Raw genomic sequence first — 27340 nt, 5'->3', positions numbered from 1 at the left:
TCCTTGTGGGAGGCAGGAATCCAATTACTTGAGCCATCACCACTGCCTCCCAGGGTCTGTGGCAGGAAGCTGGAGTCAGGAGCAGGTCCAGGAATCAAACCTAGGCACTCTTGAGGGATACAGGCATCTTAACTGCTAGGCTGAATGCTTGCTCCCTACTTTCCTTCCTCTTTAAAACATACATTTTTCATTTAATTATTTTGAGTATAATCATTCCTCAAAATATCTTTAATGTGAGTTACAGATCCTCACCCCAGGAAACCACAGCTCCTGACCCAAGATGCTTCACTATGAGGCCAAGTGTGCCAATGAAAGGCCCAGTCTCCCCCACTTAGGCTTTCACAAAGCTGCAAAAGTGCTAATTCAATAATCATTGTTGAATTGGATATGTGTTGATATGTGCTTTCATTTTCAAACAGGCAGAGTCTGCTCTTTCAATTTTGTATTTCATTTATCATTGATGGGGAGGAAACATAAAGGAATACTTAAAAATCCAATCCTCTCCAGAAGTAAAAGCAGAATCAAGTAACAGTCGTCCTACAGAACCAAAGATTGCACTGTTAGCTGGTGATGATCATTTTTTCTATCCTGCTCTTTAAGAGAAGATTTTAAAATGCAGTGATTACTGGATACACGTATTAACCACTCCCACTCCACCATCTCCTGGATGGGCACATGGGAGTGATTCAGGCCAATGTCACCAAGTGGTTCAAAGTCATTGTCAGAGCAGGGATTCTTTTCCACTGATGCACTGATGCCACAATCCACCCAGAGCAGCTGGAAGCAAGAGAACATGAACTAAGGAGGGCATTGGGAACACATTCTAAGGCTAAGGTGTCATAAACAGGGAGGAACAATAATCTAATAGTTTCCCTCATTCACATTAGTTAACTTTTTTAAAGACAAACAGTAAAAAGAAGCAAAGACATGAAATATTGCTTTTTAAAAATATAAACATAGCTCTTGGTGAATTATAGCTACTAATTAGCTCAAAATAATAGCCTTCAAATATATTATAACTCATCTAATAATATCCATATAATCTCCCAACTCAGCTACACGTTATGTTTTCCTCTAGAGCAGGAAACCTGAGAGCTACTTTTTACAGCAGCAGAATAGAGACACTGGAGGGTCATCTTCTAGTCTGTATTTTCCAGAGTTGGGCAGATCCTTGCACTCTTTTATGAATGTCCGAAGTTCAGTCTCTGGGAAGCCATCTTGTTGGTAATGCTACATAGAAGAGTAAAAAAAAAAAAAAAAAGTCTCATTAATAAGCCCTTAAAATAAGCTTTATTCCAAACTCAGAATGGATCATGTGGCAGGGAGAGGATTTTCCAGAGGGGCATTTAGTCACCTGCAAGTGTTTTCAGGGAGGGGCAGCCTCTAGGGGTCCTTCAGGTTGGGCTGAGGTAAAACGGGCCTGGGGTTCTGCGGTGCCCTCCTGGGCTTTCTTGTCTGGGTCTAATGAGCAGATTGACTCTGGGTCTGAGCCCTCCTCCCGACAGAATTGAGACAGCCACGTCCCAAAGCAGAGACCCTCCATCACTGCTTTGTCCTACAGCCTGGTGACTTCCAGGCCAGAAGGAAGCACGTGTCTCATGGAACCTGGCTCGGGCTCCGGGAAGCCAAACTGATATAGACTACCCAGGTGGTGTCGAGGGCCAAGCAGTGGCTGTCCCTAGTCTGGCTCAGGTGACTCAGCACATCTTAGACACTGTTGACCAGTTGGTCTCGGTGCCTGGACAAAGATGTGAATGCTGTCTTTACAACTGAATGTATCTTTACAACTGAGTCTCGGGCTTGGGTTATGAAGACTGAAAACCCATGTTATTCTTAGAGATCTCTCGTGCTCCCTTGAAGAATATGTATCTGCAGAGTTGAAGAGAGTGAGTTCTAGAGTGTGATGGGGAAGGATGTGGATGGTTACACCCACATTCTTCCCCAGTTGCTTTAGTGACCCTAAGCACACATCAGACAAATTAGCATTGGTGACAGCAAGAGGACAGTCTCTGAAATCTCCCTCGGTAAGAATGAAATGTTGCTGGTGGGCACTGTGGCGCAGTGGGTTAAGCAGCTCGTTGGAATGTATGCAGCCCATTGTGGAATGGCTGGTTCAAGTCCCTGCTACTGGCTTCATGAGCAAGGTATTCATAACAAGAACTCCAAACCATGGCTATCTCTGTATCCTGAGGCCAATCACACGGCATCGTGTTTCATTATCCCAGTGATACCCAGAAAGAAAAGTCCCCAAGTGGAGGTGTCTATGCCAGTAGTACAACTAATAAGGTTACCAGAAATGCAAATATATATATATATATATGAATATTTATTCTTCCTTTCCACATTCCAAGGGCTCAAATAGATTTCTTAAAATTTCCATATGGTTGACAATAGCTCTTTAGTCAGGTTTCTGATTGTGTAAAGGATACACGGCTAGTACTTGACACACATCAATCCTGTTGCTGCGTCCCCAGGGTGTGTCATGCAGTGAATCATGGGTACAAAATACTCCAAATGAAGAGGTCAGTTTTTCTTTATGAAGAGGTCAGTTTTTCTTTATTTCTGGCATTCTGAAATTCCATCTATTTTATTCATCCAATTCCTGTTAGCCCTAATACTTGTAATAAAAGGTTAGAAAACTTGCTTAGAGGGGCAGGTGCCATGGCTCACTTGGTTAATCCTCTGCCTGAGGCACCAGAATCCCATATGGGTGCCAGGTTCTAGTCCCGGTTGCTCCTCTTCCAGTCCAGCTCTCTGCTGTGGCCTGGGAAGGCAGTGGAGGATGGCCCAAGTGCTTGGGCCCCTGCACCCGTGTGGGAGAACAGGAAGAAGCACCTGACTCCTGGCTTCGGATCGGCACAGCACCAGCCATAGCGGTCATTTGGGGAGTAAACCAACAGAAGGAAGACCTTTCTATCTCTCTCTGTCTATAACTCTATCTGTCAAATTAAAAAAAAAAAAAAGGAAAGAAAACTTGCTTAGAAAAGCACAATTATTTAAGGCCTTTCAGCATTCTAGAAATTCTATTTCTTTCACTTTCTTGATCTCTAAAATTGAGGTCCCTCAACATTCCATCAACTTTTCACCTGTTTTAGGTAACACATTTTACTGCAACAACACAAGTTCTAGAAGAATGTTGCCACTCATAGCTATTGATAAACCCACCTTAATTGTTTCATATGTATCAGTGATCAGTGCAATGAAAAGACTTAAAATCATATATATAAAGAGGCTGATGAATGAGTAGAGGTAAATCCTGCTAAACAGCCAGACCAAGTAACTTTTTTGCTGCATCTTTGCAAATGTGGCAAACATATCATCTCCATTGATCAGAGAGAAAAGGCACTCAGAGACCCTGTTCAGAGAACGGAACTAGAAAGAAAAAAGAGAAAAGTGAGCTTTATTCCACATTCTTTCCCACTGGAGATCTTTGTTCATGATATCACATTAAAAATAGGATCAGCTAACCCAAGTTAGCCCTTTCAAACAAATAACCTGAGGTGACCACAAGCATTTGCTTTGTGATGCATACCCTGTGCATCAGCCAGACTGAGCAGAACTCTCCTGGGCTCCTCTTGAGTGGGATCCAAGGGGCTTGAGTGCACCCTGAGAGCCTTTCTGGGTCAAGCCTTCTTTCCCTACTTTATCCTCACAGAAGGCATCCTTGAAATGCTTCTGCAGACATGCCCAGACTCCAACTTTATGGATTTGCATGTGTCTCATTTTCTCATTCATCCTATTTCATATAATGGCTCTGATAACAACATTTTCCAATTTTTCTAGTTTGAGAAGGCTTACCTCAATTGCCTACTCTAGTATAGGAGGGTACTCCAAAAAGCTTGTGGGATAAGGAAATGAAAAGCGTATTTTGCTTCAACTTTTTTTTTTTTTTCAAAATCCATGTATAGTTTTTTTAGCCTGTATATTTTCTATGAACTTTATAAAGACCCCTCATATGCTGATGAATCAAATTTATCAAGCCTGACTTTGCTGGTTATGGAAGAGACTTAATCATTTGGCATATTCCAAAAATGTATTTGAGATATTTGAGTGAATTACTCCTACTCTCAAATTGGTCACACCTTACTATTGTTTAAATATAATCATAGTTATACTGCTTTTAAAAGGTTAAGGCTGAATTACAAATAAAGAGTTCATTTTAAAAGGATAACAAGCCATTAGCACTGCTCTAGGAGCTTAATAGGAGCAGGAAAAAAAGTTGTTTATCAGTACCTTATCATGGTAAGGCCCCAGCACAATCCATCCACAGAAGCAATAGCCCAAATAAATCATAGCTGCGCAGCAGCAGAACCTCATAACATTGGGCAGTGCTGCCTGAAGCGTCAGAATAAGGAGCTGAGAAAGTAAGAGCAGTCATTAGAATCCCTCTGTCCTTTTGCCGAAACAGTGCAATACTTTGACAGGCGTAGCAACAGCATGGAGATCCACATAATTCCTTACATTGTACTTCTCAAAGAAACCGAGGTATCGGATGACTCCAAGCCACACCAGCATGGTAGAAGTCCCAAGAAATATGCTGCAGACATCATAACTTGTTAGACTCTAGGACACAGTGGAAAAAATAATCCGATTACATAGCAGAGATTCTTTGGGGCAACTAATATTTATTAGGTAACGATCAGTTGGGTACTATTCTAGGTGCTAAGGATAAAGCAGTGAACAAGCAAACTTACCTGCCCTCCTGAAGCTTACATTCTAGTTTGGAGGCACAGAGACAGGCAACAGAAATACGTTAATAGAACCTTTCATATATTAATTGATGATAAGTGCTGAGGAGAAAAGCCAAGGAGAGGATAGGGATAGATATGAGTTTGTAATTTTAAACAGTGCCAGGGAAAATGTGTCATTTGAGCGAAGATCTGAGAGGAGTGAGGAAGCAAATCCAACAAAAATCCAGGGGAGGAACTTTCCAGGCACAGGGAGCAGCAAGTGCAAATCCCCAAGGCAGGAGAGTGCCTGGCAAGCCAGTATGTGTGGCTCCAGTGAGCAACAGGAAGAGACGGAGCCAGTGAAGTAAAGGGGCAGGTAGTGTAGGAACTCATGGGTACTTAACAATGTTGTCTTTTACTCTGCACAGGTTGGGGAGTGTTGAGAGCCCTGAACATGGGTGAGATGATCAAATGTGGGCTGTTATGACTGGGAGCAGATTGGAAAGAGTAAGGAGCCTACTAGAAGAATATAGATGTGAGCTAATGGTGGTTTAGACTAAGCTCAGTAAAGTGGAAGGGATGAAATGACTGGTTTTTGAAGGAAGACTTAGAGGATTTCCTCTTGGATTAGATGTGGAACAGTGTGTATTGGTTTTGTTTTGTTCTTTTTTTATTAGACAGACAGAGTTAGACAGTGAGAGAGAGACAGAGAAAAAGGTCTTTCTTCCATTGGCTCACCCCCCAAATGGCTGCCACGGCCGGCGCACTGCACTGATCCGAAGCCAGGAGTCAGGTGCTTCCTCCTGGTCTCCCATGCAGGTACAGGGGCCCAAGCACTTGGACCATCCTCCACTGCCTTCCCGGGCCACAGCAGAGAGCTGGACTGGAAGAGAAGCAACCGGGACTAGAACCTGGTACCATATGGGATGCTGGCGCCACATGCGGAGGATTAACCAAGTGAGCCACGGCACCAGCCCCAGGACAGTGTGTATTGGTTAAAAAGAGGAGAATTTCATGAATCTATGGTTTGGGTCTTCAGCAACTGAAGAGCTGGCATTAACTGAAAATTAGAAAGCTTAGGGGAAATGCAGGTTTTGACAGTGGAGGTGGGCATTTTAGGGTTTCTGTTTTAGATGTGTTAAATTATTTGAGAGTACAATTAGACATCCAAGTAGAGAGTGTGGAATACAGTTCTGGATATTAGAATCTGGAGTTTAGGGAAGGCCTCCATGCTAGAGAGAAAGATTATAGAATCATTGACAAATACATACTATTTAAAGTATCTACCTGGCACATATTGAGACTACCAAAACAAGAGAAAAGAGATGTCCAGCCATTAAGCTTTAAAGCGCTATCACCCTAACAGGTTGCTGATATGAGAGACAACCAGCAAGGGAAAGTCAGAAAAACCGATCAGTGGTTTAGGATGAAAATCAGACAAGGAATAGTCCAGGCGGGAAGTGTGTGAACCAAGAGGTAGTGTTTGGCAGTGGTAAAGCTGCTGAAGGGTCAGATGAAGATACATATTGGTTATTAGGTTAGAAACACGGGAAGTCATTTGAAAGGACACTTTCCATGGAGTGCCAGGTCAACCTCATTGGAATAAATATCAGAAAGAATAGGAAAGAAGAATCAAAAACAGTAAGATTAAGTACTTTTTTGAGTTTTTTTTTTTTTGCTGTGTGAATGAGGGCAGATAAGTGAGGCAGTCACTGGATGGAGAAATTGGGTTCAGATTTTATCTTTTTGAAAGAAGAAGAAAAAAGCATGCAAACGGGGAATTGTCCAGAGAGAGAAAGGGAAATTGATACTGCCAGGGAGATGGAATAACTGGGGCTGTGTCCTTGGGCAGGAGACAGCATCTGGTAGGCAAGTGGACGGGACTGGCCCTGGACTGCAGCTGAAACAGTCTATTCACAGGAACAAGCAGAGTGTGTGGGCACTGACGCTGGTAGGTATGTGAGTGAGCTGAGAACCCGTGGAAGTTCTGTTTTTGTCCCTCATCTTTATGAAATAGAAATCATTGACTGAAAGTGATGACAGGGGACACAAGTATTAGAGACTTGGGAGGAGAACCTGAAATGTCAACTATGATCAGGAGGGGTCAAATGTTCTAGAGAAACACAGAAAGATTGCTGGATATCATTGAGGTTAACCATAGTTGAGATTGGTTAAAATTAAGATTGGCTGCATCTCTCTCATCACTCGTCTTATTTTTGCTTCTTAAGTCATGTTCCAGTGATATATGCTAGAACCACATATCGTGGCAGCTGCCCAGTGTCGACCTAAACCATTCCCTCCTTCCTAGGCACATGCCTGGGCTGTATTCCCCAGAACCCTCTGTGGTTAGATTCAACTCAGTTCTCTCCAGTGTGAAAGGAACAGAAATCATTAGTCAGGGCCATCAGACTAGGAGAGCATCCACCTTGTAGGGTTTGTGCGTCCCTCAGGCTGCAAGCTGCAAGGTGCGATAAGAGAAATCAGCATCAGCCGTGCAGTCAGGACAAGCCACCATGAGCTGGCGAAGCAGCAATGGAAGCAGCTTGAGTCCCAGAATGGCTGTGTGCAGCTGAACGACTTGTCAGCAGCCCCACTCTTTCTTTTTTGAAGACTTTGTCACTTGTTGGTGCAATCTTTTAAAAATTCTTACCTTCGTTACTTTGGTGTGTGTAAGAATTCACAGCCTTCCCTCCCTCCCAGAGTTCAGATTCAGTAGATTTAACACAGAGCTTATTACCAGACACCCAAATGATTTTGATGCTGCCAGGGAGATTTTGATACTTCCAGGGAGCTGAAACAATCTATTATGGATTATGCTTTGAAAAACCCTGCCTAGGAGACTTCCTAAGAAAATTCTCACTTTCTGGAAAAATATACTGCCATTAACCCAAACCTGATGCTAACAATGGTATGATTAGGAAAAAAAAATTACCTTAGCTTGGATCTCCATTTTCAGAATTGATCCAGTGATTGTCAGTATGTCACTCACAATAATCATAATGTACCATCCATTGACAAATTCCATTTGGTCAGAAACAGAAACTACTTTCTTATAATGGAGGAGGAAAAAATTGACAAATTCCTTTAAAAAAAAAGAACAGAACAGAGGCACAATGAAATTCTCTGTCAATCAAAAGGTATGTAGCAGTCCTGTAGAGCAGCAGCCCCCACCTGCTGAAGCTGAAGTCCTGTAATCACAGATCTGGCGCAGAGGATCAACGAAGCCAAGCAGGTCAGGATGACAAAGGCATCAAAGATCATCATGTAATGAGTGTTCTTCTGAACTGGAGGCCAAGATCAGGCAGTGCTTAGTGGTGGGACACTAATAGGAGACAGCTGCTTGTTTTTAGAATAATTTAGATAGGCATTATTTTCAGAAAGACAACAAAGAAGAGGAACCCAGATAAATACTCTTCAAATTAGCAAAGAAGGTTTAAAGTCCTTTTAAAAATCATCACAAACATCAATCCAAGATCTTTAATTATTGAATTGTGGTCTTTTGTTCTTAATATAATTAGTCTCCATGTACATGCTATTAACACGTAATGCTTATCCATGCCAAAGATATTTATTAAGCCTACCCATTATGTGCCACAAATAATCTTAGATGCTGGGATACATGAGCGAGCAAGACACACAAAGCCCCTGATCTTGTGAAATTTCTATTCTATTGCAGTGAGAAAAGCAAAGATGTAAACAAGCACATGAAAGAAATACTTTCAGACAGGTATTAAGTGATGCAAAGAAAATAAATCTGAATCACTAACATGTATTGAGCACACTTCTAGTCAGGTATATGTATTAATTTACTTCATCCTCCAAGCAACCCCAGTGAGGTGGGTGTGAGAAAACTGAAGCACAGGTGAGATTTACCCAAGACTAAAGATCTGGCCAGTGAGAGCCAGGATTGACACCTTTCAGTCTGCTTCCAGCATCTGTTCTCCTATATTGGTACTACCTGGCATCTTTTGAGAACTTGTTAGAAGTACACATTCTCGGGTCCTACCCCCAGATCCATGCAATCAGAAACTCTATAGGTTTGCAAGTCCTCTGACTGATGCTACACTTTGGGATCCACTGCTGTACCATGGAGGCTGATATGGAGAAATGGGGAGAATGCATACCACTGAGAGGGTAGCAGATTTTAGCCGAAACCTGAGTGATGGGAAACAGCCACCCATACGGAGATTCTGGAGAGTGGACGGTGGCAAGTCCTGGCAGCATGAGTGGAGGCCTTAGGCATCATTGGCTCTGCCTGTAGGCCTTGTCTTAGTTTCACAGTCAGACTGCTTTCCACTGATGAAAAGGTAAAGGACTTGAAAATGGTTCTGTGATGAGGCATCCTGTCAATGCCAAGAGCCATCTAATTGTTGCACATATGTCTAAATCTATTTTAGAAAAACTTAAAAAGCAAGAAACAAACATTTCAGAGAAAACCCATGTGCCAGGCGTTTTCCCATGCTCTCATTTTTCCTCTTCTAATGTTTGTGAAGGGGCATTATGTTTACATGTATACAAAACAGGCTTGTGTTTGAAATAAACAAGTTTGTGATTGTAACAAAAGGCTGTGATCCAAAAGTCTCATACATCTTAAGTTACCTTTACTGAAAATAATACTACAGTGAGGAAATTTAATTTTATTTACTCTTACTATCTCATTATTACTTCAGAACTTCTTCAAATCAGTCAGCAGGAAATCAGAATGGTGGGTATCTGAGTGTGGCGTAAGGGTTATCTGCTCATTATCAAGGCCCACTCCAGACTGGTCTTATGTGTGGAGCTGGGGAAATTGCTTTTTAAGGGAACTGGGATGATTCTTGTGCTCCAAGAATCTAAGGATCCTAATTATATTTTTTTTGACAGGTAGAGTTATAGACAGTGAGAGAGAGAGAGACAGAGAGAAAGGTCTTCCTTCCATTGGTTCACTCCCCAAATGGCCACTAAGTAGAGTGCAACGTGCCATTGTGTTACTTAAGTAGGTCTAGGAAATGAGATAGATAAATCTTTCCCAGGCAATTTTCTCAAGTTCAGGTCCAAATTTCTTGATAGCACAGAGTCTTGCCCATATTTCTAAGAATAGACCCTTTCCTCATTTACCCTAAGAAATGGGATGTTTCAGGGTCTGACAATTCCTGGCTGTGTGATTACTGGCATGAAGCATTACTTCTGATCCTTAAGTTTTCTTCATCTGTAAAAATAATGCACCTGGGGGTCTAGCACTGTGGCACAGCTAAAGCTGCAACCTGTGATGCCAACATCCCAAATGAGCACCAGTTCATGTCCCAGCTACTCTACTTCTGATCCAGCTCCCTGCTAATGTACCTGGGAAAGCAGCAGAAGATGCCCAAGTGTTTGGGCCCCTGGACCCACATGGGAGACCAGAATGGAGTTCCAGGTTCCTGGCTTCAGCCTGGCCCAGCCCTGGCCATTGTGGCCATCTGGGGGGTGAACCAGCAGATGGAAGATTTCTGTCTCTCCCTCTCACTCTATGACTTCAGCTTTCAAATAACTAAAAAAATCTTATAAAAAGATAATAGTGCACATGCCTACCTTGAGGATATTTTAAAATATACGAGGAAAACTAAGGTAGAAGAATTTATGCAGAATGAATGGTTTGAGTGCATGCAGATTTTTGGTGGAGCTATATGTTCTTTGTGAGGGGCAGGCAGGCGGGGGCCCTTGGAGAATGGAAGGAAGGCCCTTTCTGTTACTAAACCTTCGGAACTACCTGGAACATCAGATGTCTACCATAAGTCCATTTACTTGAGGAGAATTAGGGATTTGGGAATGGTCCGGTCTCCTGTTTGGCGTTCCACATGTTCTAGGAGCAATCATTTAAAAAAACATTTTATATTACTTAAGTAACCATTCTGCAAATGAGTAAAGCTCATTACTTACTTGATCCAGATACATGCCAGTCTTTACATTCCCTGATGGAAATGTCATTATCTAAGCTTATTTTAATTCTTCCACTATGGGCCTTATTGTCAAATGTTATCTGTGAAGAGAAGAAAAGGATCTAATGCATAACTATTGTTTTTGAAGCCAAAACACCTTTATGCTTTACCTAAGAAACATTTTCTTCAAGGGGACAGGAGAGCCAGATTCTTATTTCTAACCTGTGGCTAACTGTTCAACCTGGGGAAGTTCCTTTTATTTCTCTAAGTGAGAAGGCTGACCTTCTGTAGAGACCTTTTTGTGTCTACAGCCTTGTGTTTGTAGGACAGCATCCCAGTCCTGGACAAGAATGCTAGCCTAAGCAAGAAAGTTCTTATACATTCTAGCACATTCTAGCCCAGGTGCAGGAGTACTTCCCCCTCCCTCCCATTCTGGGCACCTCCAGTTGCCCTCCTGATAACAAGAGTTTGTCCAAATGTGTCTCCTCCATTTTCCAGCAAGGCCTCAGCTAGGGATAGATTTTTAGTGCTCCTGCCATTTGTAAAAACATGGAGGCTCACTACTGAGGCATTTCGGGTGGAGGTTTTCCAGTTTTCCTTCTGGGTCTACCTGGATTTCTTAGTCACTTCAGTAGCGTGTGTGTTGCAAAGTGTTTGGTGACAGGAAGTTGCCAGCCACCAAGCAGGCCAGAGCTCTGCCAGAACACCTGCCCCACCCTCCTGATGTCTTTCCCTTCCAGCCTCCTCCCCTCTGTTTGTGCTGGGAAAGGGAAAGTCACGCAGGAAAGTCAGCCCATTTTTGTTTGCCTCCTCTGAGTCCTAAAGAAAACAGCTTTTCAAATATGTGTCACTTAAATGAATTTCACTGCAGTTTCTCCATGTGAGGTCATCAGATTTCAGGTGTTAAGACTTTAAAGGACTTTAAGGAATCTCCTCATGATGGCTGTAGGCTTCCTTCCTTGACGAGGTACTGTGGGTATCATCGGTCTCTGTGGCAGCCGGAGGACCCAGCCTGCAGCCTTACACAGGGAGATGCTGTGTTATCCCCTGAATCAGAAATCCCTGTGAAGCAGAAACCATGCTCTGCCTACACAAAGAGCCTCAAATAGTGGGTCCCTGCCTCCAAGGAGCGTTCACTCTAGCAGAATTGATAAAGACATCTAGAAAATCCCAAAACAAAGGAGAGAGTGGGAAGCACACATATAATGCAAAGGGGTGGGGGGGGACAGTAAAGAAAACAAGAACAAAAGATAAACAACAGAAACTTCTCAAAACACCAGGGAGTTCAGAGATAGAATATATTGTAATGGAGGACATACGAAAGGGTATATGAAAAGGTATCAGGATTATGAAAATTCTGAAAAGTGCCATTTCTCAAATTCTAAAGGGAAAGAGGGAGAGGGAATGGGAGAAGACGGGAGGAAAGGGAGAAGACAGAAAACTCTGGGTGATAGCTCAATTTTAAAAAAGCAAAATTGACCATTCATAACTTAGTTAATACTGAAATCAAAATGTATAGCCTAATTCAAATAGTGTTACAGTTTTAGTGTTAGTACTTTCTCTTGTTAAATGTAATAAATATTACATTTACTATATTCTGGAATTTTTTTAACTTCAGTCTCTGAGAACTTGATGTTCCACAGCCAATCAGTTTAGTAGCAGGGGCACAGCGTTTTATACAAACTACAGGTGGAGTCATAGACACCTGGATCCTCTGACAGCAAGTTGCTTCCACGCTGTCCTGCATGACCAAGCAGCCTCAACTCGGATTTTGTGAGGTGACAAACACATGAGAGGCATCTTGTAGCTCTCAAGGGAGTCTAATTACCCCATCAGCACTGGAATACAGAGGGCGTACAAGTGATGGAGCAGGCTGAAGGAGTGAGATGAGCCACAGCATTAGGAGCAATGAGGTATTGCTCACAGAGGAGCGAACACCATGGGGAAGAGACACTGAAAGGAAAGACAAACTCCGGAGTCAGGGAAAGGTTTATTGTCAGCCAACAAGGCTGCCTCTCCGTGTACAAGAGAAACAGCACCCTACAGCAGAAGAATGGATCTTATATAGCATATCAGAAATGAAGGAGTGAGAACAGTAAATTCCACTGGATAGGGTGAGGGCAATGTGTATGATTGGGCTATCCAGTCACCTGATCTCTGGTAAGTCTGCTGGGCTTCTGAAATGTGCTGGAGGCTAAAGATGGCGCCTCAGATAAGATAGCACCGGTTTACTAACAGACATGGCACAAGAAGCCCTGTCGAAGGCTGTAAGCAGACAGCCACAGGCCTTTATTCCTTTATGTATGTATGTATGTATTTTTCATTCATTCCTTTACTGTTGAGCGTCTACTCTGTGCCAGGCGCCATTCTTGTCCTGGAGACAGCAGTGACTGAGACAAAGCTCCCTGCCCATAGATCATACAGTGAGGTGTAGAAGGCAGGTAACTAACAAGTAAACCAGGAATTACAGCAACACAGATGCAGATGTGTCAGTGTTCTCTCCACCCCAAAGCACATTCAAGTGAAAGCTCCTTACATACGAAACTACACGAGACAATTTTTCTCCAGCAAATTCAGTCTGGCCCACACTTACAGTCAGAGTGAAGTCGTAACAGTCAGGGAGCTCCTGATGACGAACTGTCTGCAGATTAATAGCCTTCAGCTTAAACTGCAGCTCCACTGTTAGGAGCCTAGAAAAGAACGGAGATCAGTTCAGTGGAAAGAGACACACACATAAACATAACTGACGCTCCAGTCTGCTTCCTCACCTGTGGAAGTCCAGTGTTAGGTTGAGTTTATTGTCCTCTGGTGTTCCAATATGAAAAGGCTCTCCAGGCTCTATAAAGAAACACTCTGCCAGAGAAAGGAACAAAAACATGATATTGAACCTCAAATATAAAGCCGTGCTTTGAAAGGATAAATCATTAAGGCCAGTTATTCAGATCCTATATTTTCTGAATTGGGAATTTAGAACCTAGATATCAATACCACCTGATTACAGTGACTCATTTGCTAGGAAGTAGCTTCAACATGTCTGGAGTGCCTGGGTGCTAGGCAAAGAGCTGAACTCCATTGCATTAGAAAGAGAGAGAGAGAGAGACTGGCAGAAAGTTCCCATCTGCTGGTTCATTCCCCAAATTCCCACTACAGCTGAGGGAAACCCAGAGCCAGTAATTCAACACAGGTTTCCCACTTGTGTGACATGGACCCAACTGCTTGATCCATCACCTGCTACTTCCCAGAGTTCACATTAGAAGGAAGCTGGAATTGGGACTCAAACCCAGGCACTCAGATAATGGCTCACTTGGCTAATCCTCCACCTGCAGCGCCGGCACCCCAGGTTCTAGTCCCAGTTGGAGCACTGGGTACTAGTCCCGGTTGCTCCTCTTCTAGTCCAGCTCTCTGCTGTGGCCCAGGAGGGCAGTGGAGGATGGCCCAAGTGCTTGGGTCCCTGCACCCGCATGGGAGACCGGGAGGAAGTACCCGGCTCCTGGCTTCAGATCCGCACAGCGCCGGCCCTAGTGGCCATTAGGGGAGTGAACTAATGGAAGGACGACCTTTCTCTCTGTCTCTCTCTCTCACTGTCTAACTCTGCCTGGAAAAAAAAAATCCCAAATGGTGTCTTGACTACTAGGCCAAATGCCCACCCAAATGCCTCCCTCTCTTGCTGTCTGTTTAAACCTACATGAACTTTGAATTGATCTCTCCCTCCCTTTTCCTGTATCCTGAGTGTAGAATTTGAAACAATTGCAGTACCTAAGACAAGAGTTTCTAGGCAATTCAAGGTCCTTTTTTTTTTTTTTTTTTAATATTAGGCATTGACAATTTTTCCTCACTAAGGATTTCAAAGAAAGACAGTGTTTTGGAAGATTTTCACTAGTCAGTAGTAAGGAAAAAAATTCTAAATTTAGGCATGCCAATATGGAATGCTAGTGCCCTAAATGGCATCTTAACCATGGCACCAAACACCCATCGCTGGATGGTTATTTTTAACTCAATGACTTTAGCTAATATTTCAAGTACCAATCACAAATACAACTTTGCTAATAAGGATAAGGTATGCTATTCCATGTTCTGGTTCTCATTCCTCCTTCCATCCCAACCTACACCAAAAGAAGCTAAATAGTGAAGTGCTGGGGGGAAGGTAAGGGTATTTTATATGCATTAAAAATTTGTAAGCACTATGTTTTGTATGCCTAGTATCTTCTACTAACTGATTTATCCAGCATGAGAGGCAGTGGAACACAGCAGCTAAGAAAACAGACGAATATTCCAACAGTGCCTCTTATAAGCACCACCTTGAACAAATCACTCACCTCTTGGAGCCATGCCTTAGTCTTCAGTAAAATGGGATTAAAACAAACCTACCTAGTCTAGGTTTGTTTTTTCCTGAGGATTTATGAGTTATTGTGAAGACCCTAAAACAGTAGCTGATGCACAGTAGCTCCTCTACAGTTCTTACCCTAACAGCACAGGCCAAATCAATGTCTTCAAGGATAAAATTACTGGTTTTAAGTCTACATCAAGGAATTAAAGACTGAAGTTTTAGCCCAGAGATGAACATCACCTGTCTCGATTTCTGGATCAATGTCAAAGGTGTCATTCCCAGGACATATGGTTGCTCGCCTGTAGAAGTTCTGACAGACCGCCATGGCAGACGGCTCCAAACCGTGGCTCTCGTATGCGTGATTCCCAACTGAGATGTTGCGCAGCCGCAAGTACTTCAACCAAAGAGAGAAACAGTAACTGGGAACGCGCAAGTGAAGCTGGGATGCACACCCGGCCAGCCTTTGACCCCGGCAGGCTTCCACCTGCCCTCAAGGTCGAGACCTTGACATGCAGATAAATGCCTTGCTGCAGAGCATCAGGAAGGTCATGGGCAAGGAGCACTCAGATTGGAGAGCTCATTTCTCTCACAAACTTTCTGAACTTCTGGTTCCTTCTGTGCGAAATGAAAATCTGCAGTCATGTAATCTTGGAGACTCTTTCCTCCTTTAAAGAATTATGCTCAGAGACTTATTTGCACATTGAGTGAAATGCAAACAGCATTTATCTTGGAACTGTTTTCTGTAAGAGCAGAGTGGTACTTTGCCACTGTAACATAAGACATGGGATACAACTGTTCCAGGCTATCAGCCAGACCTTCCTAAAACAGTACTGATTTGATCCTCATCTTTGCAACAAAACAGTTTAATTACTTTCACAGGAAGACTCCTCTGTGCTAAGAGCTGTAAATAAAACTAAAAAATTGCCTTTACAAATGAGTGATTTGCACTTTGGAATAACTGTTAAATTCTTGATGGATTTATGTAGATATTTCCAGAAACAAAGTCTTTCAGAGTTTACTCTGCTCAATATGTAAGAACTGGCCGTGCAAAGTTGGAGATGGAACTTTCTCTCTTAGAATTAATAGTTTTTGGTTATAGACAAGTGAAAAATAATTCTACTAAAGATGTATGTCAAAGAAATGTTATGATCTGGATCTCCAGGATGAATTCTGAGCTGGACTTGTCAAGGTCAATGAGTAGGATGTTACCACCCCTGATGCTTAATCCGCAGTCTCCAACTAATTTGACTTCTCCATGTACCTGAGGCAGTTGAGTGTTTCTCTATGGGATACTCTGTTCTCTTGACTTCTGGGCCACACGCTGCTTCTTCTTGGTCACCTTTGCTGACTCCTCCTCTCACCAACCTCCCTGTCGCGAGGTGCCCTGTATTCAACCCTTGACTTCCTGATGCGCCTTCTCTCCACAGGTGACACTGAGCAATCCTTTCTTTCATATGCCATCCACACGGACATCTCCAGTCCTGACCTCGCTACTGAATGCCACGCATGGGTATCAATCTGCCCACGTGATGCCAGAGGGACCCATAGGGAACCTCCAACATGAATGTGCAAGTAGAAAGCCCTGATCGTTCCACAGTGATTCCCTTCTCAATCAACAGCTCCAAAAGTCAAGCAATTATTCAAGCCAAAACCGAGGGAACATCCTTCAGTCTCCTTCTCTCATATTCCACCTCCAATGCATTGGAAAGTCACGTACTACTTTCAAATTCTGTCCCCACCGAGTCACCTGGAGGTCTGGAGCCCCTCACCACAAGTCTGACTGCCTCTCCTCACTTTCACTGAAGCCTCCTAACTGGCTTCTTGTTCCCAATCCTGCTTCTCACCACAGTCTAGTCTCCCACTGGAACTCACAGGACTGAGCAATTTAGTGCAAGGAAGGTCCTTAGCACGTTACCCAAAATGTGACCCTGCGCCAGACTCTCGTTTGCTGTTCTTCCTCCCTGGAAAGTTCTTCCCTGGGATAGCCACAGGCTACCTGCCCCCAGCTGTGCCCACTCTCTGTCCACTGCTCACCTTCTCAGAGAGGCCTTCTCTGCCCACCTCTGGTTTTCCACCCCGCCTGCTTCATTTTATTCTTCACGGTATTTATAACCAGCTAACAGGTGATGTCCTTATAGTACTTCCTTGTCGCTCCCCCTCTTCGTGGAGGAACGACACAGGACCCTGCCTAGGCTTCATATCCGAGTCACGGCACCATTATGTCGCTCCCCCTCTTCGTGGAGGAGCAACACTAAACCCTGCGCTGTTCTTTCGTCTGCTCGGCCCTCCCCGGGTTTGCTGCTGGTTCTTCCCGGGTTGGCTACTATCCCTTCCACCTCCGTGGAAGGGCAGTTCCCCCTGGCCACATTCCCCACTTCCGCAGGGGAGCGGCACTCCGCCGGCCGGCTTTCTCGGGGGCTGCACAGGTGTTCCTTCAGATAGATGTTCCCCTTAGATGTTCCTGGTGCATGCCGTCTCTCTCCTCCTTTATAGTCCTCCTCCGCCAATCCTAACTCGGCTGCCCACACGCCGAGTACGCTGCTCTCCAATCAGGAGCAAGTCCTACAGTTTATTGGTTGAATTGGAGGCAGCTGTGCGGAAGCTGTTTACTTCTCTCCCAGCGCCATATTGTGGGAGAGCAGATGCATAGAATAAGTCTTAATTCCAGTAACTCAGTCCAGTCCGGATTGCTCCCCACACTTCCTCACTGCCCATCTTTTTCTATTAGAATAAGACCTCCTTGACTTTATTGATTTGTCCTCTGTAGTATTCCTGTACCCAAGCACCACTTGATACACAACAGACACTAAGTAAATACTGGAGTGAGTACGTGTCTGCTTCTGCTTACGTGTGCTAGAGACTCTCCCCTACAGCAACTGTCCCATGATTTCCTGTCTCTCTCAGCATAAAATTCAAAGCTCCCACCCACATCCTATAAAGCCCCAAGAGACCTGTGTCCTGACTTCTGTGGCACTTTACTTGCCTCCCTGCCCTCACTCACCTCCATCCTATCTGCCTCTCTTGCATTTCCCCAAACATGGCGAGATGCTCCCCTGCCTTGGAGCCTTTGCCCTTGCTACTCCTTCAGCCTGGAATATTCTTCACCTAATGTCACCATTACTGCTTTGTACTGCTTTATTTTTCTTCGCAGCACTCATTACTATACCAGATCAAATTATTTTGGTCAAAGTTCCTTAAAATTCATCTCCCCCAATAGAAGGAGGGCTCAGGACATGGAATTAATCAAGTCCACTGCTCTTAAGCCAACGCTTTAGGCACAGAGTAGGTGTGCGGATATTTTTTGAAGATCATCATGAAATCATTACAGTACAATGACAGCTCCTCCTTACTAATCTCTGCACAACGAGTGGGTGAACTATTAGGAAAGGGTGCAGGATAATGGCACTGAGTTTCCGTGAGCATGTTGACTGAGAAGATGAGCCAGAAATCTATGGTATCAGAAGCAAGCTGCAGCGGCTGTTACACAGACTGTGTTCCACAGGTAGGAGAAAATACCATAATGCTGGGGATATTCCACTTTAAGATTTCTCTATGCCATCGAAGGTACCAAACAGATGGGTATACCTGGACCATTATGTGACAGGAGTAAGCACGCAAAGGGAAGCAGGGGTTGTGAGGCACACAGTCATACCTCGTGAGGGGCCTGCAGCCTTCTATGTGACTATGACGTATGTGCAGGGCAGCCCCCAGGAGCACCCACAGCTCTCACCACACAATCTGTGTCTTGGGCATTTTGAGAACTTGAAACACAAAAGATCTGAGGCCCAGGGATGCAAGCAGCTATTCACACTATACACTATATGATAGACAGACTTTCTTGCTGTCTCAAGAAGGCTCTTTGTGGAGATCCGAGCATCTGGCAAGAACAGCGTGGTCAAGGGCAAGAGGCAGGGCTGTGTCCAGCGAAAGGGCAGCTCTGGAGCCTGGGTCTGAGATTGCGAGACAAGAATGTGAGGTGCGAGTGTGGTTTGAAGGTAGGCGACCTGTGGGGCTGCTGGGAAGACTGCACAGGGCACTGAAGTGGCTGTGGCCTCGGTGGGGCTTTCATTGTGCTGGGCACACGTCCCTTTTATAGTTCTGCCTTGGAGAAGGAGTTTTTCACTCAGATCCGGGGTCCCAGGTCCCCCTCTGGGTAATAATATAAAAACACTTTGAAGGTCCCTCGCAGACTAAAACTGCTGGCTCCTTCATGGCAGAGTGCTTATGTGTGGGCTCTCTATAACCACCTGACCTAACACAGATACTGGACCCATAGAGTTCATTCCCTCATTCACCTCCGAGTGTCTGCTTTGTACCTCTGCCTTCATGGAATAAATACATCAGAGGCTGCTTTCTGCACACTCTTAACTAGACAGATATAAATGTGAATGTAGACGTAGATACAGATAGATGTAGAGAGATACAGTACATCTATATATATAGGTATATGTAAATATACATAGATGCATATATATCATGAAGAATATTAGGCAACAAGATCTGTGATTGTAGGCAAATTGTTTAGAAAGCAAAGGAGGGTGGCCGGCGCCGTGGCTCAATAGGCTAATCCTCCGCCTTGCAGCGCTGGCACACCGGGTTCTAGTCCCGGTCGGGGCACCGGATTCTGTTCTGGTTGCCCCTCTTCCAGGCCAGCTCTCTGCTGTGGCCAGGGAGTGCAGTGGAGGATGGCCCAAGCGCTTGGGCCCTGCACCCCATGGGAGACCATGAGAAACACCTGGCTCCTGCCTTCGGATCAGCACGATGCGCCGGCCGAAGTGCGCCAGCCGCGGCGGCCATTAGAGGGTGAACCAACAGTAAAAGGAAGACCTTTCTCTCTGTCTCTCTCTCTCTCTCACTGTCCACTCTGCCTGTCAAAAAAAAAAAAAAAAAAAAAAAAAGCAAAGGAGGTAGTAGGGTAGTAGGGTGCAGGGGGAAGGGGGAGAAGAAGGGCAACTAACCAGAAATAGGTATTTATAAACTATGTTTGAGCTGTCAGAGCAAATGATTACAAGAAGACTTTGAGATTTTTAAGCCTAAGCAACTAAAATAAATAAAATAAAATAAACCTAAGCAACCAACCAGAAAGAGACCCCAGTCTGGGGAGTACGTGGGAGGGGACCCTGAAGCTGCTTTGGGAGGGATGGATGTGAGGTGCTGGTGAGGTGTCGGGCACCCCGCAATGTGAGCAGCTGTTGTGCAGTCACGTCATTACGGTGTCACCAAGCCTGTGCAGCGAGGGAAATTTCTGAGGATTGTACAGTTTTAGAAGGCAGCTGAAAGGGGCCAGTGAAGATGACCCAGAAATGACTGAGGAAACAAGAGGAAAGTCCTGATGCGGTATGGAGTTAGTCCATCACTGTGGCTACAACGCACTACCTGAGAGCAGGAGAGATGAAGAATGGAAGTTCAAGTGGCTCGTGGTTCTGGAAGCTGGGAAGTCGAGAGCATGGCACCAGCATCTGATTGGCAGCTGGTGAGGGCCTTCCTCCTGCATCACGCATATCAGAGGGCATCCCACGGCACGACAGAGCAAGTGTGCTCTCGGGTCTTTCTCTTCCTGAAAAACCACTAGTGCCACCACTGGGGCCTGCCTCATGACCTCCTCTCATCCTAATTACCCTCCCCAGCCCTTCCAAATACCATCACCATATGAGCTCCCAGCACATCAACTTTTATAGGGCACATTAGTCATAACAGGTATAAAAACAAAATAATTTGGTTTTTGAGATTCAGATAAGGAAGTATATATGATAAACAAAAAGCAACACTTTTATAATCATACTATTGGATCAGAATGGGCCCTTAGATAACACCTTGAGGCTAAACCCTTTAGGAAGATCAGCTACAGAAATACTGTAAGGTGTGTAATACCACTGTCCTTTCCGATGGCTGCTCTCAGTGACAGCCACCTCAACCATGAAGATATTTCCTTAGAGAAAGCAAAGATTCTTCCTGCTTTAAAGTCCATCCACACTTTCCCTATTTAGTTCTCAATAAGTAAATAACTGACCCCATGAACCAGCCACGTGAGTGCAGGTGCCCAAGCACTTGGGCCATCTTCCATTGCTTCCCAAGGACACAAGCAGAGAGCCGGATGGAAAATGAAGCCAGCTGGAGCTCAAACTGGTGCCCACATAGGATTCTGGCATCACAGGCGGTGGATTAACCTGCTGCGCCACAATGTTGGCCCCAACATTATGCTATTTTCCCCTTTAAAATGCAGGACATAATTCCATTTGACCATGTATGTAGCTGATTTCTATTCCCATCGATTTCTGGCCAGTTTTCCCAATCTCGGTATTAACAGAAAGCGTTTGTGCCGTAAGCGTGTACTTCACTGAGCAAATTACCATCTCACTGTGCATGGGCTGCCTATAGAAAATGAAGAGCCACACCTGAACTATAATCATTTTTGAAGAAGAGTTATAATAATGTTGAAATGTAATCTGCAAACTAACCTGTGTTGGAAATACTAACTTCAAAAGCAATTACAAAATCAGAAATGTGGGATTGTAAAAACATACTAATTGTAGCAAAAGCAGCTGATTAGAAACAAAATAAAAATTTGACTCATCCATATGAAAAATGAGTTTACTTTTTGTTCACCAGTTAGTCAATGTCACAACAAAATCACTTTCATGTATGATATAAAGGCCTTGCTTATTTTTAGATGAATTTTGGGTCTTGGTTGCCACCCAGACCTCGCAAAGTTAATAATCTCATAATTCACTAGGGGTCTCTGAAAAGACAGGCTCTGCAGAGTTAATGACTACTTTTAACCAGGGTCATGGTTAGTAATTTAATTCTTTGAGGCTCCTCTGCCAAGCCCTAGCTCTGACTCTTTTAATTAAGTGCTTAAAGGTTCCTATTGCTATTGCTAAGCAAAAGCTTTTGGCAATTTCTAGTTTATAAAAGTTGGTGAAAAATATTTTTTTAAAACTGGTCTTACACAAAGTCATTTCCAAGCAGAAATGTTCACCCTTCTACATTTGAATATTAATTTCTATTGCATACATAGCCACCATTTTTCCAGTCTGCTCTTTGTCCCAACTAAAGAACACACTCAATTGAGTTACCTGGTTCACGGCGAAGACGATCTGATCGTATACATCGCGCTGTGTGTACACTGCATATGTGTCCTCCATTCGGTCTGTATATCCTTTCAGGAAGAGGTGTTTGAATGCTACAGTGTTCTCCTCCTTGAAAGCTACCACCATCTGGTTACTTAGCCCAAAAAAGACCAGCTTAAAAGAAAAAAGCAAAAGTAAGAGGTGAAAAATGTGAGCAGAAAAAGTGGAGGTTGACGAGGCAGGGGCTTGAATGACAGGTGGAAGAGCTTAAAATAAATTCTGTAGAACCTCAAGAAGTTCTGTAGCAGGTACATATACATTGTAAGAGAGCCCAAGACCTATGACCAAACTAGGTTTAATTGTGACAATTAAACCAAAAATGGAAGATACGCTTTCAACTTCTCTCTAAAGTACAGTCACATATATAAGGTGTCCTTACTATTCCTGCAAGATCGACCCCAGAACTTTCCATGAATTCAGCTGTTCACACACACACAGTTTTCACTGCACTTCTGTGGTTACACCCAGAAGCTTACTTGGCTCCAAGTCTCTCTTTCATCTTTTCTTCCCTCTCAATTTCAATCTCTCTCTCCCTCCCCCCCCCCCCACCACCACAAGACACAGGCTGTAGGCTTAGAAAATACACCTTGACTCTGAGCCCAGAGGGAGGAGGCAATGTGTATGCCACACACTGTCCCAGGAAATTTCCTCATACTAATCCCACAGAAAAGTTCCTAATATAACAATACTGTAAGGGCTCAGAAAACCTAGTTATTCTTTCGATCACCAGGAAATGTGTACTCAAAACTGGTAGCCATTTCTGGCAGACTAAATCCAAGCACTGCCCTAAATAATAACAAAAATCAACCTATCACATCTATTTTCCCCATGAAATTCTGCTTTTATTTTTGCCCCTTTTCTTTAAAAGAGACAATTATTCTCACCAGCAAGAAAATATATTTTCCTAAGAACACATCAGAATCAGTATATTCAAGAATCACAAAATAGTTGCCCAAAACAGGTTTAAAGAAATCAAGGAGATGAGATTAATTTCCATTAACTACAGAATGAAGTCCCACAGTTCACTAGCTGATGCCACTCCTCTTTTGTTAATGCCACCTTCTTCCACTGCCTGGTTCTGAGAATCCAAGAACTTGCCTGTAACAGAAAGCCTTGGAGTTTCTGAAGGGAAACTCCCAGGGAACTGGTTAGGAGGGAGAAGAAAGCCCTTGGGTTGGGAAACCACTGATTTTCAAGGCAGATTTAGGAACTCTCAGTTGAACTTCACTGGAAGTCAAATATTAAAATTGTTTTTTCCCGACAACTAATTCGAATATGTGACTAAAATCACAACTTAATGAAAGATGAAAAGGAACAAAGTAAGGAGATAGTCTCTTCATATTTGAAGAGATGAGTTTAAGATCATCTACATCCTTATTTATTGTTCTCTATTATGCACTCAAAAAAGTTATTTGAAAAAACCACTGCCCATAGTTCTCTGTTATTAACAGAGGCTTTCATCAAACTCACGACTTGAGATGCTTACCTGTATAGTCACCATTGCGATTTTTAGGATTTGTATGGCAAGTTTCCACGGTTTTCTGCCTCGCGCCCAGAACTTCTCACAGGGATTCATGAAAAAAAATTTGAGTTTTCGCCTCATCTGGTCTTCTAATAGAAGCTCCGCAGACGGAGACGCACGCTGCTGACAAGTGCAGCCGTTTTCCCCTTCGTGGAAGCTGCAGCTACGTGTGACTACCTCCGGATGTGCCATCTCTAGGGAGGGAGAAAGCGACATTCTCATCAGTGAGGAAAGGCACACGTCCTCACTGCTACAGGAAGACATCCCAGCAACACATCTGGTTTCACACAGGCACCACTGTTCTGGCTGTACTTTACACGTTTACAGAATCAGAATATAAGATGTTTTCATATTTGTTTTCATTACAAAGTGAATATTCACCTCGCTGAAAGCAACCATATTCAAAGGCTGCTCCTAATGAGCCAAAGAATGTATGTATGTCTACACAGGATATATATGCTGCCTGCCTCATTCATCAACAGATATAGTTAGGGCCAGCACTGGAGACTCATAGACTGGGCAAGACTTCAGAGAGTAGGTGGGCCCTGAAATGTTATACAAAATTTTGTTATATAGGATATGGCCAGTTTCCCCCTGGGAGAAACTAAAACTTTCATCAGATTATTTAAACACACACACATACACACACACACACACACACGGTTTAAAGCCACTGAGTTTAAAAGGTAAGTAGGGCATAAAGTAGAGAACCAAGATATGGTTTTGTTTTCAGTCAGACTTTAGCAACTTGACACTTGTGTGATCTGAGGCAGGTCACTCAGCTCCTCTGAGACTCTGCCTTCTCTCCTGGAAAAACGGGAACAATAGCACTTCCCCTCATATAACCTACTGACCCACACCCCTGGTAGCCAGAGCAGCTTTCTAAACAGCCAACAAGCTTCTGAAGGGGCAGTGCGAGCCTTGGGGAACTTACATGTTCCACAAATAGGATCACAGACACTCAATTCAATCTAGTTCCTTACCACGAATTCACCCTTATTTGCTTTTTATTGAAGGTCTTGTATTAGAAGCACAGTTTACTTTTTAAAGTACTTTATTCTTATTATTTCTTTTGTCCCTTTGAAAAGATTGAAGCTGGTTTTATTGTCTTCATAACCACCTTTTCTAAAACCGCAAGATACCCATCTTGGATTTCCCCTCAGACTAATCTTGATAATTTGGAAACCTGCTCAAAAACCAAATACCCCAAACCACCAGGACAGTAGATAGAGTCTTTCCATACAGGATAGAAAGGCTAGCATTGTTTGACATTTTTATCATAACTCATACTTGCAATCGAGAGAATTTAACCTGCAGTCATACAGTATCTGACTAGCCACTTTTTAGGCACCACCCTTTCCAAGTCTCAAAAAAAGTTAACTTTTGATTCTAATTCAGACATTCTTAGCAAATTCAACATTTCAAAATAAGAGATACTGCCTCTAAAAACTAGCCACAGGGAAAGGTGCTAAGGTACTTTTTTAAAGAAAAGATTTATTCATTTTTATTATTTGAAAGGCAAAATGATGGGTGGGGGAGGCAGACAGAGAGAGGGAGAGAGAGATTGACAGTTCTTCCATCTGCTGGTTCACTCCCCAGTCTCCACAACAGCCAGGACTGCGCCAGGCTGAAACCAGGGGCCAGAAATGACATTCACGTTTCCCACTTCCTTAGCAGGGACCCACGGCATGCATTAGTAGGAAGCTGGATTTGGAAGCAGAGGAGCCAGGGCTCGAACTGGCGCTCCAAATGGGACACAGGCGTCCCAAATGACAGCTTAACCAGCTGCACCACAACACCCACCCGTTTTAAAACTTGATTATGAAAAGATTAATTAGATACTGCTGAGTGAGAAAAGCATCTTTACCAGCAAGCACATGCAGTACCTTCTCGAAGTTAAATTGCAGCTCACATGTGTATGCGGTAAAATGCCTATCAAAGTGTAAGTTCTAGGGGCAGGAGTTTTGCCAAGTGGTTGAGACATTAGAGTACTGGAACTTCGTATTGCAGTGTCAGGGCTCCTGTCCTGGTTCTGCTCCTGATCCCAGCTTCCTGGCAATGCAAACTCTGGCAGGCAGCAGATGGTGGCTCAGACCCTTTGGTTCCTGCCACCCATGTGGGAAATCTGGACTGAGTTCCTGGCACCCTGCTACAGCCCCAGCTGTTGCAGGCATTTGAGAAATGAACAGGGAGATAGGGAGATGGGAGTGCATACTGACTCCCACCCTCCCTCTCGCTCTCAAATTTAAAGATGTTTTTAAAAAATAAATAAAAACATAAAGGCATAAAGGAAGAAAAAAAAAGTATGAATTCCTTAGGATTTTCACTCCAGAACATTTTATTTGCTTCTTCCAAAAGGCAGTATACATTAGCCAGAACCTAAACAGATTTTATCTATGGGGCTTAAAACAAAAATGATTTTACGTTGATAAAACCTTGAACGCCAACATCCTAATGAAGTCGTAAATAACAACACACGTTGGTCACATCGCGGCCTTTCCATTTTGATACGGGGAAAAATTAAACTTTAAACAAACCAACTACATCGTGTAACAGTAGCCCACAGGAACAAAGGGATACCGTTCATTTACTCAGCACGTCTCACCAAGCTGTTCCGGAAGCAAGACGTGTTGTCCACAGGGGCTGGCTGCGAAACTCGCTGGCTCACCCCGACTCAAAAGTCCTTTCAGAACTGCAAAGGTGCGGGCCATCGGCTTCTGTGCCCTGGCCCCTTTCCTTCTGTCCTCTGCCCCTGGCCTCAGGCTGGCTCCCACAAGCTTCAGCCGGCAGGCGCCTCTGACTTATTCATGGTGGGTAAGCGCTTAACTGGATTGAGTTGCAGAGAAAGCCGGCCAGCTTGTGTCTGTAGCAAAAGCCTCACAGGTGGTCACCGTCTGCCTCCCCCTGCCCTTTTCTTTTTTCTCCTTGCTTCCACCCTCCCCAGCCTCGGTGAGGACGGGCTGGCCGGGTGAGCCTCCTATCCCCGGCCCCGCCTCGGAGCTCCTTAGACGGCGGGCCCCGTGCCGGTGGCTGCTCCAGCCTCCATTTCCATCCGTCCCTACGCCTCTGCTCCAGGGAGGACCCGAGTGAGGCATCAACAAGACCGCCTCTGAGCCCCTCGCTGCATGCAGGCAACCGCTCGCGCCCCACACTCCGGGGCAGAGGCTCTGGCCCGGGGTGGCCTCCATGCTCCCCAAGCCCTCGGCTCGCAAGCCGCAGCCTCTGCACCAGGCTAAACCGGGCGGCACGCGAGCCGACCACCCGGCCCTGACCCGACGCCGGTCCGTGTGCGCCCCTTGCTGACCTCTGTCCCGCGGCGGAGTCGGCGCAGTGCGGAACGCCTGCATCTCGCACCCCGCTGGCACCTCAGTGCCCGCCATGGCGCCGGCGTCCGGGCGCCCGAGCTTCGCGCCCAGCTCCTGGAGTGACCGCCCGCCCGCGCCATCGCGGCCCCTCCCTGCGTGCCGTGGCCGCCGCTCCCACGACACCTGGGGCCTCCGCAGTGCGCCCGCGCGGCTCACCTGCGGCCCGGGGCGGAGGGCGCGCCCAGCGGGGAGGCGTCGGGTCCCCTCAGTCGCCGGGACGAGCCGGTCAGCGCGCAGCTCCCGCGGCCCCGGAGGCCCTGCTGAGCCCAGAGTCCGCCCCGAGCCTGGCATCCTCCCTCCGCGGCCGCTTTCCCTCGTGACCCTCCTTCCAGTAGCCCGCGTTCCGCACCACGCCCTTTCTGGACCGCCCCTCAGGAGGGGCGGCGGGGCCCGGGGAGGCCGTCGGAAGGGACTTGGCGCTGGCCCCGG

The 27340-nt window shown here is 44.8% G+C and overlaps 1 protein-coding gene across 4 annotated transcripts; it reads right to left on the bottom strand.

Annotated features, from left to right (window-relative positions):
• Positions 1 to 432: 432 nt before the first annotated feature.
• MCOLN3 (mucolipin TRP cation channel 3) lies at positions 433 to 27217 on the bottom strand. Of its 4 annotated transcripts, none has more exons than XM_089337138.1 (14): positions 27068 to 27217; positions 23511 to 23740; positions 21971 to 22138; positions 15135 to 15288; positions 13336 to 13420; positions 13161 to 13257; positions 10569 to 10668; positions 7842 to 7954; positions 7603 to 7752; positions 4462 to 4563; positions 4234 to 4356; positions 3166 to 3372; positions 1100 to 1230; positions 433 to 777 (listed from the first exon to the last, which is right to left on the bottom strand). In XM_089337138.1, exons 2-14 carry the CDS (start codon positions 23736 to 23738, stop codon positions 687 to 689), a joined length of 1749 nt encoding a protein of 582 aa, XP_089193264.1. In that variant the 5' UTR covers positions 23739 to 23740; positions 27068 to 27217; the 3' UTR covers positions 433 to 686. The 4 variants fall into 4 exon arrangements, with proteins under 4 accessions (XP_089193264.1, XP_089193262.1, XP_089193265.1 ...); XM_089337136.1 differs by lacking the exon at positions 27068 to 27217 and adding an exon at positions 26152 to 26383; XM_089337139.1 differs by lacking the exon at positions 15135 to 15288 and having other exon boundaries at positions 27068 to 27195.
• Between the last annotated feature and the right edge of the window lie 123 nt (positions 27218 to 27340).

The sequence above is a fragment of the Oryctolagus cuniculus genome, chromosome 7 (assembly GCF_051225735.1).
Source record: "Oryctolagus cuniculus isolate XC-2025 breed Fujian yellow rabbit chromosome 7, ASM5122573v1, whole genome shotgun sequence".
NCBI classification, from domain to species: Eukaryota; Metazoa; Chordata; class Mammalia; order Lagomorpha; family Leporidae; genus Oryctolagus; species Oryctolagus cuniculus.
This window is presented reverse-complemented; position numbering and strand designations above follow the sequence as displayed.